Genomic DNA, 12101 nt, shown 5'->3' with positions numbered 1-12101 from the left:
TACAGGACTGTAAGTGAAGTCATAAATTAGGTACAATTTAGGCAGATTTTGACCTTTAGGTGATTCAGCTGTTTGATTACTGACATCTTCAGATGTCTTTAAAACTTTGTAAGGATCTGAAGTGACAACACAATCCAAAACATTGAAGCAATAAAGTAACCCATTCATAAAAATGAAGGTATTAAATGATTAAGACTAAGAAGTCCATCTAGAGCCATCACTAGAAATAAAGAATGACGCATGAGAGGCAGTATATTTACAAGAAAATAATTTAATTCAAACACAATTGTAATTTTTCTTGAAATATTACATCACACACCCTTGGTTTCTGAACAAAAACACACAAGTGACCTGTAATCCATTCTGAAACGTGGCAATAACCAGAATTGTCAAATAAAATTTGAATGTCCAAAAACTAAAAGTATATATAGATGTGTAAAGCCTTAAATGAGTAGTATTTAGATACATTAACAAACATTGATAAAATGGAAACATCAACCCTTTTACATTCAGCTGAGAGTTACAATATGCTTTAACCCTCACAACTCATATCTGCTTCATGCAGGCCTGTCATTTCTAAGGATCACACAGACAACTTGCTTTCTCGTCAGCAGCACTGCCTTTACATTACACATCCCCCCCCCCACTCTAGATTGGTTTCCATTAAAAAGCTGGTGTCAACAGGGCACAGGTATCTTCTGAGTGCCTGAGCCGTTTTAAAAGATCTCAGCAAGACTCCAATATGCCTCTTTGCTCAGAGGGGAAAAAGACTGAGGAACTAATAGCTGATGTTACAATTTCCTTCCTATGACTACAGTTTCCCCTCTTCATTTTTAAAGATAAACATATAAAGATCTGGTTCCAAAATGACATATGCAGTTTATGCTCCTAAGCAGTCTTTTAACCTTAACTATTTGGAGAGAAATGGATATAAAGCATCTGCTTTGTGATCCCTTGCGTACATGTATAAAACCCTCCACACTCAGAATAATGTGGAGATTTTGCTTGCTGAAGTAGCAAAGGAAAACCTCTTTACCATTATATACCGATTGTAAAAAGAAAAGACTACAAGACCATGACACAACTGCTACCAATGAAGAACAACATTTTTTTAGTAATTGAAATATCTCACTAACCATGTATTGCAATAAGAAAACAAACACACCATGGGGTATACATCTAGAAAAAAAAAAAGACTCATTTTCCATGTACTTCAAGTTTAATTTTGTCTGTTACAGGTAACATGAGAAGTACCACCAAACAAACTTGGTCCCCAGTATAAATTATACATGGTTAATATGCAAGGTTTCACTAATGTAACGATTTTGCAGTTATAAATGATGTGTCGTTTCTCTCCCTTTATTATATACCCAGGAGTGGTGATTACACATACAGTACACATATAAGCAAGCACACACACGTCCAATCCAACATCATAATCAACCATAATTATAAAAGAAAAATTATCAAAACACAGGAAAAACAGTGAAGAAAATAAATGCAGTTTAGTATCTGAAATTTTTCATGAAATAGACAAAAAAAAGGCATAACACAATAATGGAAGGAAGCTGCAGCAGAACCTTCAGCTTTTAGCTGGTGTCTTGGTTGTATTCATTTTTCATCACAACCCTCTACACTCAGATTAACCCTCAGGTCCAGTATTTCACACCTCATCTGAGCATTTTTAATCTCCTATTTGCTTTCTGCTTTGGATTAAAATAAAGCACATGTCTGAAGTGGTTTAAATTACTTATAGAGTCCATAAAAACCTTAAAGCTAGTTACTGTATATATTTTACATCCATCCTGTTACCTGGAGCCGACGCTTATCTGCCTTATACTCTGGTCCTAGGAATGGCAACTCTACACACAGTACGACAAGGTTTACTATCCAAATCTATAGAAGGAGCCCTTGCAATATAATGAGTGTGCAAATCTAGTTCAGCAAGGCTCAATGTGCACCTAGGCACACTATTGTAGCTTAAATGTAAAGATTAAGTGGAAACTTGGCAAAGAGGAGATTTTAAGTAAAATCATATGAAACAAAGACACTTTTCTGATGGATGAGTACGAGGCTGGTACTCAAAGTGTAAGCCGATCAAGTTAGAGACAGCTTGTTATTCTCCACTACATATTAATTAACATGGTCCTTAGTACAAAAGGAGAAGGTGTACACCAATGTTAGATTGGAGAAGGTTCCAGACTAGTTTTAGAAAAAGTACTGTTTCTGTTTTCAAGATACGCTGTCTTGATAGATCCTACTCGCTAACACCTTGAGACTGTGTCTGTGGTGAGTATTAAACAAAACTAAATGTGCAAAATAAAAATAAAAAATCCTAACACTCTCTGTGCCGCACAGTACTTGCGAAGCCGCCACCCAGTTGAAAGACAATGCTGTTCAAATCCCTGGGGCTCTTTCTGAGATTAGATACAGAAAAATGAGCTCAGGTATTTAGAACATTTCACTTTTATTAATCCTTGCGGATTATTTTTGGTTTAACACTAAGGATTGTCAAAGTTGCTCTTCCTATACCCCAAAATAAAATTGTACATTCTATGCACCCCCTTCCCCAAACAAAATAGTACATTCCATGCAGTATGGGGGTAAGGGTCAATGTGTCCATAAATATATTCTAACCTTTTAAAGATAAAGCGAAACCTAATACCTAACCTAAGGACTTGAATGTCATCTACAGAAAGTCCACAGAACCAGATTCCGGGAATGTTATGTATAAAGTAGGAAGGGAAATAAACCAGACAGAATATCACTCTCTAGAGTAATTCCTGTAAGTGATTAATTGCAGTTTCATAACATGTTAATTTCTTATAAATGCTATTTATCAGACTGAAGTATTTTTTCATATTTTATCAAGTCTGTTTTGAGCTAATAGTATTGCGTGGATTGGAAGAGAAAAGAATGAGAAAAGGTGACAGTACATGAAGATATCAGAGATGATCAGAACTGAAAGCAACAACAGCTATAACAAAGTGAAAACAAATACAGAAAAAGAGCCAAAAAAAAGTGTTGCCATGTACAGTATCTTTCACTCATCATTCGCTCAAAAAAAAACTCTCCCAAAACAGATCAGATCTGATCTCCAAGTAGTTACTCTACAGTAATTCGGTAGGAGCAGTTTTGGATTAGACTAATTCTGGGTGGGGGTTTGCCGTTAGTCCACTCACACACATTAATGCAGTATGCACACATGTCAACATTCAGGTTTCACTTTACCAACTCCCTTTTATCAACAGAGCACAACTGGAACCATGTTACCAGAAGCTACAACTAATTCCTAGACTTTCCCCACAACACTTAACAGCTGCTAAATCATTTTCAGTGTCGACACCCCATTGACTACACGAAGACAACCGCAAGCTATATTATTTGACCTTTTGTGGGCCAAAATAGACCACAGAGAAATGCCATTCGGCATCCCTTCAGGGCACTGAAGAGAGATTTCTTTTTCCCTCCAGCAGCAGTTTAATTTTATTGCTATAGACATGGTCCAAGCGTACTTCTTCAATAAATGTGAATTTTTAAACTTTGATTCCTTGGTGTTACGAGCCATTTTTTAAAACCGAGGATTAGACAGTATGCCGGCCTGTAGAAACAATTAACAGTGCGAGGTATCCTTGTTAAACCAGCACATTACCCAATCGATATGGTTCTTAATTAATGCCCTTCAAAAACCAAATGATGATGGTTATTAACAGCCTTATTACTGATGAGTTGGTTTAACAGTACAATTGTTGGAAAAAACACAAGTTCTAACAGACTGTTAAGTGAAGTAAAATGACAAAAACTGCTTTTTCTAAGGTTTCATTTTAAATTGTTGTAATCCACTGCAGTGACTCCTGGCTAAACTGGTTACCTAACAATATTGAAGCACAGAGTAAAACTGAAATACACAGCAACCATCTACTCTTACAAATCATATACACCTTTCCTGAATGTTGAGGCAGTTAGAGAGAACATTTCTTTCCCAGTCTTTGTAATTTAGCGAAGTAACAGATAGAAATTAGCAACATCTGATGTTTCTCACTTTCTCATGAGAGACTCAAGCATACTAAGTGAAAGGTAGAAGACCAAGTATAAACTTGCTCCTGATATTATTCCGTTCTAGTGTGGAGAAGGAAATTGTTCTTAAAAGTTCTTAGGACTTCTCTCACTTGTTAAACTTCCACTACATAGAACTTGTGTTCATTTTTAGGATTTCATTAAATAAAAAGTTTAGGAACCAAAACTACCAATTACAAAAAAACAAAAGGAACATGGTGATATAAAAATACAGGATGACTTTGCACAGAACCTCTTGATGATTATCTCTATCTGATACTTAATTTGTAAAAGCACAGACTTCCCAAGAAAATACTCAGATCAGATTTAAGGAAGTAACTCCATGGCTCTACATTACAGTGATCAAAACCAAGGTTGAAGTTGGCAAAAATTAATGTCCGGGAAATTAAAATGAAAAGGGAGACTAAAATGTTAATGCACTAAAAAATAAAAAAATTCAACATATCCTTTGAACAAAAAAAACAAGCTTTCAAAACAGATATTTATAATTTAGCTTCTCAGTGCTTTGAGTTTAATGGGGTGCAAAGTGCAAACAGGATCTACACAGTGTAAACTCAGATTATTCCTCAGCAAAACAGTCTTGGCCATCCCTTAAGTGCCTAAAATAAACAAAGATAGCTGACTGTTATAAATTGCGTGGAAGCTTTTGTTGTGCAAGTAATATTCCACTATGTTTTCTTACATTGGCAATATACACAAGTGCTGTGCATCAATAGTGCCTAACTAATCCCCTTATGCTGACTTTTAAGCATTTTAAAGAATCCTTCTAATTTTCGTTCCAGCATGTTCAAATATCGAGCTCCCTTTTCTGTGCCAAACCGTGGAGGTGTTTTTTTTCCAAGAAACCAAGAAAACACAATAGCAGATTTTTTACAGAAAAAATAAAAATTAATATCTGTAAGAAAGTGGGCATGAATGTGGGAGGAGTCAGTGACGGGGTGTGGCGAGAGGGGCAGGGCTGCGATGTATCTTAAGGTTTATCCTCTGAGCAGTCCTTCTCACTCCTTGTCCCACTTTGGCATGGTGGTTTCTGTTTCTCCCACTGGCAGATGGCATTAGCATACCCGACTATCACCTTGTCCATCCATGTGAGAGGCTGAGGGAAGAGCACGGCACCCTCAAAGAAGCCCAGGTGTCCGCCATGTAGCGTGAGAGCAAATATCACATTTTCTTTTTTTTCTGTGAGAGAGCATAAGAATGATTACAAATGAGATAAGCACATTGGGCCCATCTAACCTGTTTGTTAGTAGCTAAATGATCCAAGGATCTAATACAGCTGTTTCTAAAGAAGGCCTGAGTATCAGCTTCAATAGCACACCTGGATAGCTTGTTCTATAAGCACACATCCCTTTGGGTAACTTTTGGTAAAGAAGCGCCCCCTGTCTTCCATTTTAAATGCAATTATTTTAGTTTATGTTTGACTGACTGAAGGACATAGAAGAAGAGACACTTTTTGCAGTTTAGAGTCTGCACAAGGGGTTTCTCTATTACCCAGGTGTGTCCCTATGTATTGGTTCGTGCTTAGCTGGAAAAACTCTAGGACTTTTTTTAATGGCATTGTGGTAAGCAATAGAGCAAGGGAAAGAAAGAAAGAAGATGGAGGGATAATGACTTAACAGATGCCAACAACAAAGAAAAGGGGAAGAGAATAAAGCCAGAAGAGTGGAATTTGTAATCACACTATAATGGCGGTTATAAAACATTTATAGACAGCAATAAAATATTAAATTCACTGTACAGTAATTTCCAGAGAGGCACTATTACTTGCATATTTTTTTCTACATTTGAAGCTTTGTTGTACAATACAATGATCTATAATAATGATCTATAATAACGTAATGCTGTACAATAATGATCTTGAAGTCTGCAGGTTTCGAATACTGGTTTAAAGAACCACACAGAATTCTGTATATATACTGTAATATATTTACTGCAAGTTCTGTAGAAGCAGACACTTTCCATTTCATCATGGACACAACTCCAGAAACTACTTCTTCTGTCATATTAAAAGGCCACTTCACTTTTAGCCCTCCGACAGGAATGCTCATTAGCAACAGCATGATGGAAAGTAAATGACATACTGTAGAAACCAACCAGCATCATATTTTAATGTGCTGCAATCTAGAGAAGAAAACATACATATAAAAGAAGATGCCCTAGATATCGGAATATTTAATAAAAAAAGTGGTGAAATCAAAACTGCTGACCCATAATTAGCTCCCCAGATGGACTTCATTTGCACTACACTGTGCTTGCTTTAAGGTGCACGAAGACAGCTGGTACATAGAAACCCATATGTATTCAGAGTCCCTGAGACCTTAGGCAACAGATGTAGCTAATGCTTTTCAGTGTGCAGTGCCAAAGAGTCGAAGGGTTTATAAAGAGAAGAGTGGAATGGAAGTGTGATGTTCACCTTACAGCTGACAGTTGAGCAGACAGCAAAGATGACGTTTTACCGCAACAGTAAATATAAAGAAGTCTGTTTATAGAAACATCAAATCTGAGTAAAAAGTACACATTTGAGGGTAATACAGTTGTCTTCATTTAACAGTGAGTGAAAGTAAAAGAAAGCGGGTCTGTATGTTGTCCACTGCTGATTTTTGCAAGATTACAGGCTTTGCTAAATGCACAAGTAATGAGGTAGGTACTGTAGATTCTTTTCCTGTTCTGGGCTGTACAGTATTACCCAAACAGCCTGAATTACACAAGTTGTTTTCTCTAAAAGAGTCTAGGACTATGGCAATATTAGACCTCAAGTTTTATGCAAGTAAGACATTTGGGAGGAGAAAGCAGGGCTAACACTTCTCTCAAGTACCAAAGAAATGAATTCCAGTGCCTAACAAGGCACAGGACGTATTGCATTGCCTTGAAAAATTTAACACAACCTAGTGCCTGAGCAAACGCAAAGCCCATTCTAATTAGAAACAGGCGGCGAGAACAAGAGGCCCCTTTCCCCCTAGGAAGTGCAGAAGAGAAAGTGAAAGACTAAACCAGGAAAGTAGTAGGACAGAAAGTTGAGTACTGAAAGCAAGAGTAGAGGTATCTAAAAGGGCAGGAATTGGACATTTTCCAGACACTTCTTCATCTCTAAATGTACTGCTGCAACGTCACTCTTTCCTGTTTGTCTTACACATGCCTCCTACCAGCTATTCCAAAATGAAGCTGACATTTTATAAACAGAAACTGGAAAGAGATTTATGGTGGATGTGATGGTGGAAACTTCAGTGTGTGGGTGCAGAAAGCCAATATGCACTGGGATATTTCCAGTGTTCTGCTTCCTTGGGAAAATTATACACCCGGCATCCTGTCCATGGGTGGGCAGAGATCTTATTCATTTGTTGAAATGATAGGATGCATATAATATAATGCTATATAATTAAAGAATGTCCTATGCTTGGGCTCTGCTTTTAATTTTCCACTGTCCTGGTCTTTAAGCAACACTTTTTTAAACCCTAAACCCTCTGCATTTCTAGTCTCAGTTTTTGTAATCTCAATAACCTCACCAAAAATCCATCTTGACCTTTACACACATCTTCCTAATACTCATCTTACCTGCGAGTGTGCGGGGGATAGTCAGCAGAGACTGGTGCACCAGTGGGTCATCTGCAGAGTTCACCAGCAGCAGTGGCACATTGACCTGGGATGATCACGAACAAGTTAACACTAGTGAGTATCAAACTGGAGAGGATAAAAAAAAGCAGCTTTTAAAGAAAAGTGCTAGCTTCTTATGTTTTCTCAGGCATTTACATTCTTTACCGTTGATTCCCTCGCAGAATACTGATACTGCATTTGCTTCTTTCAGAAATCACTGACAGATCTTAAAAAGTGAAGAAGAAATGAAGAACATTTGTGAATCCAAAAACAAATCGGCAAGATGTGTATGTGAATAGCAGATAAAAAATTAAAAGCTCAAAACTGCTGGGAAATAATTACAAAAACCTCCTCTTCTATCAGATGAAAGTTTTCTTTAGTTTTCTCAAACTGTTCTATTTGTTCTTGAAAACGTTCTGATCAGTGCCTCCATCTTATGTTACTTATACTGCAACCCTGCTCCAGCAGAGGTTTAAATATTTTATTTGTATCAGTTCCTTTACTTTAGAATTTCTGCCTTCAGTTCATATATACTCGACCATGTGTGCAATCTGTAATCTCCGATTGACAAATCCCATCAAACTGCATAAACACTTTTCTAAAATTACGCATTGAGGATGATATAATAATGGAGCAGCGTTGCTGTGTTTTATACGTGGTAAACGAATTTCATGCAGCCTTAGGCGTTGTGGTCTTCTAGCTGTTCAACAGAATTATGCTATGGGTGGAACGCAACACGATTATTAGCAAGTGGGTTTTAGCACGGAAATGAAAAATACCTCACACAGGTTTGATAGCTAGTACCGATGTAATAGTATTGCTGCATTGACACAATGTCAGTGGCAGCTGGGAAATACTGTACTGTATATACTCTAGCCAACCTGCTTATTTCCCTAATGACTGCAGTGAGAAGAAGAGGAGAATAAAGCTTATACTAATGTGCCACAAGAAAATAAGTTAAAAGTCTACTGTTTCACTATTGTCTTACCCCTGGATTCCTCGCTTGGTCATGAATGTGATGACTTCACAATAATGGAAAAGAATGCTCCAATTTGACTTGTAAGAATCAATCAAAAGTCAGTAACAACAGAACATAGGCCATTGGAGCTTACTCTTCAATTGTTGGATTAAACACCCATGCTTCAATGTTGGTGTTGTTTGTGCATGAATTTGTTTACATTCTTGTTTCAAACCATTCTGTTCCCAATCAATGAAGCACAGAACCAATTTTGAATTGTAACAACTCAAGTTGGGTTTGTGTGACCCCATTTCCGCATAAAAGATCCATGAAACAACAATGAATTCAGAAAGCCCCAATACAACAGGCACTGTATTAACACACAAGAAAGTGGCTCCTTCTTGCAGAAGAAAAAAAGGAAATGTGAGGGAGAAAACAAGTCATGTCCTACTCACATTGTGGATGTAATGCACGCAGCTCTCCTTCTCATAGTATTCCTTCAAGGAGTTATATCCATGGAATTTTCTACAAGACAAAATGTTGAATGCACAAAATCAATCAAATGCACTTTGGGGGAAAAAAGAACACAAGTCCGACACAAAACCTCATCCTAAATGCACATGTAATGAATTTGCACAGCAGGCTTTTGTTTCCAATAAGGAACCCACCCAGGACTAAAGGAAACAAAACGATAAAAAAAAAACAACAAAGACTTCCACAGCTGTTGTTACACACTATCATAAAAAAAACTAAATAATTAAAAAAACAAAACCGCTGGGTAAATTGGTGCCACTGCCACTTATGCTCAGCTGAAACCAGTACACTGCACTGGCTCTCACCTCATGATGTTGTCGTCGATCTGCATGAGAGAGGTGGCAGTGTAGAGCCGGCTTAGATCAGCATCCTCCATCATTAGTGGTCTCTTGCTTGAAGTTTCCCCAAACAGCATGCTCCTGCCACGCACAACAGTAAAGACTCAACTCAAAGTTCCCACTAAGGAGCACTGTGCTTCTTTATGAAAACACACTTTGTCACGAACATTTATATTTTAATAAACATATGTCCTAGAGTTGCACAATTAGTGCAACATTACACAGGCACTGTCTGTTTTGTCTCATTTCTAAAAGTGAATTGCATGGTCTCACTAATTGCACCGTTAAAAACAGTAGTGTTCAATCTTTATCTAGAATAGTATTTGCATTTCCACAGATGACGATGTAGATGTATTACGTATTTCCATATAATTATGTATTTCCACAGTGATGATGTTTGAACAGCTTGTATATGATAACGGACACCAGGAGAAAAATGAACCTAGGGTCTGTCAAAATAAAAACTAAATGTATGGTGTATGTTGTTTTCATTGGGATTAAGTATGACAAATGTAAGAACTTGAGTGTTTGTACTTTCTCAATTAGCAGCTTATGAGTAAAAAAAAAGCCACAAAGACCTGCAGTCATAGCTTTTCTCTCCTGCAGTGTTTTATATCACTGAGTGTTAAGCAAACCTGTTCTATCTCTAAAGCTTTATGCACCTGTGGGAGAGAATGATCTTCTTCATGTTATCTGCCATGAGGAAGTTGTAGAATCTTCTACACTGATCCCATTGCAGGAATGTCTCCTGGGCCCTGATTCAAAACACAAACAGGTATGAGAGGCTGTCTCCTTCAAACACTGTTAAATGGAACACAACAAGCAAAGACAAACAAGATCATGGATCGTACTCTTAGCATCTAATATTTAACAGTGTACAAACGGATCCACATGGTAAGCAGCGCATCTGTGGTTCTAAGCTGCATGAAGCTACACATGAAGGGGATCTGTAAATTTATGATGTAGAATTGTTAATGTCCTCTTCAAGGCAATGTAGGGAAACAAAACAATAAACTGAATGCTTGGGTACATAGAAAAAGTAAGAGATTTCAATCAAGAAAAGTTATGGTCCTGCTTTTAAATGTACTAGTAAGGCTTCTTTTTCTGTTCAGGTCACCATACCACAAAAAGGACATTATAGCCTTAGAAAGAGGTCAAAGATTAGTTCAAAAACATGTGAACACCTTCTAAGAGTGAGAATCATATGAACAGGTCACAGGCTCCAGATCTATATAGAGCCAAGAAGATTTGACCAAGCCAGGGGACTGTTTCACACTCACTTGTGAGAATATCTCACAACTCAATAACAACGGAGCTGTGAACAGGAAACATTTTCACAAAGAGTAGTGGTTGTCTAAAACAGGTTTTCCAACCAGGTGGCTGAGGTTCAAACATCCTTACAAGTGGGTAGATGATATTGTAAATCCACCTACAGGTAGTTACTAAACTACCCAACAGTCAAGGTGAGCCTACTGGCTTCCTCTCGTTTACAGTCTTTCGTGTTTATGAATAAGGAGAAGACAAACAATGCTCTGTGCTGTCATGCAATTTCAGATGAGTCTGAAAACAGATTAATAACTACAGTTAAAATATTAGTACTTTACATGGAACTGGTTTTCTCTTACATTGGAGAAAATCCTCCCAAAATTACAATAGATGTGCTTTAAAGTGAAAAAATCCCTATAAACCAACTAGAGAGCCCTCCATGCAACAACATTAAAATGATAAATCCAGACTTCTGATTATTTGCACATTAGACTGTATGTCATCTAGACTGTCCTGCCCAGGATTTAACAGATGGTTTAAATAACAACAAGAACATGATTGTCTTAACTGTGCTCTACTTCCTCCTCGTAAACAGGAAATCAAAGAACCAGGAAGCTACCAGAAAAAGGGCAGTTAGGTTTCAACCCTCAGGCAGCCCAGCCCTTGTGTGCTTCAGCTCTGGCTAGAGTTCCCTGAAGTCATGCCAAATGTGATTCTGGCTACTTCCACATTTACAGAAGAGCGCAGAGATAGCAGAAGAGAATACCCTAACAGGCTGATTCTAGACTGTTGCTTCTCGCACAACTCTCCAAAATATTTTACCCAAGTGCTTAAGTTGACCTCATATTGCTCTTCTCAGGTCTGAATAGCTATAATTGTAGTAAGTTTTAATAGGACTTCAATTACATTTGCAGAGACAATATTATTAAGTAATTCATTTTTATGGTATAACTTGAAAAGGTCTAGTACTGACTGCAGCTAGGCTTCTATATAAGCTGTTTACCATATATGATGGGGATGTGTTTATATTCTTAAATATTTTGCCATATGGACTTAAATAAAAAACATGTATTATATTGTTATGAAATGTCATCTAAGAGGTTCTACAATGCATTCCCTGTACCAGATATCACTCCCTTATAGCACCTAAATTTGAACATTTTTGTAATCTCTGGCATGGCGACAGATGCTGTCTTCATATGGGGCTGGTTTTAATTAGTTTAATGCCTTGGTCATGCTGCTGGGAGTGCAAATTGGCAGACACTCCAAAACAAAACCAGGTCAATAGGGAATAAATAAGCTCACACAAAATGAAAATGAACATTGTCCCTGAATAA

The 12101-nt window shown here is 37.4% G+C and overlaps 1 protein-coding gene across 2 annotated transcripts in view; it reads right to left on the bottom strand.

Annotated features, from left to right (window-relative positions):
• Positions 1–255: 255 nt before the first annotated feature.
• The window catches only part of LOC148831411 (monoacylglycerol lipase ABHD2), a 28337-nt gene continuing 16491 nt past the window's right edge, over positions 256–12101 (bottom strand). For both annotated transcript variants that reach the window (XM_088921424.1, XM_088921425.1), the window contains exons 7-11: positions 10161–10253; positions 9466–9579; positions 9082–9151; positions 7630–7714; positions 256–5256 (exon numbers count right to left, since the gene is read on the bottom strand). In XM_088921424.1, the coding sequence (XP_088777550.1) occupies positions 5048–5256; positions 7630–7714; positions 9082–9151; positions 9466–9579; positions 10161–10253 (571 nt within the window). In that variant the 3' untranslated portion in view covers positions 256–5047. The remainder of the gene's footprint in view (positions 5257–7629; positions 7715–9081; positions 9152–9465; positions 9580–10160; positions 10254–12101) is intronic.

This window comes from Atractosteus spatula, chromosome 7 (assembly GCF_055471065.1).
Source record: "Atractosteus spatula isolate fAtrSpa1 chromosome 7, fAtrSpa1.hap1, whole genome shotgun sequence".
In the NCBI taxonomy this organism is placed as follows: domain Eukaryota; kingdom Metazoa; phylum Chordata; class Actinopteri; order Semionotiformes; family Lepisosteidae; genus Atractosteus; species Atractosteus spatula.
Note: the sequence above shows the minus strand (reverse complement) of the source record. Positions and strands in the feature narration are given on the sequence as shown.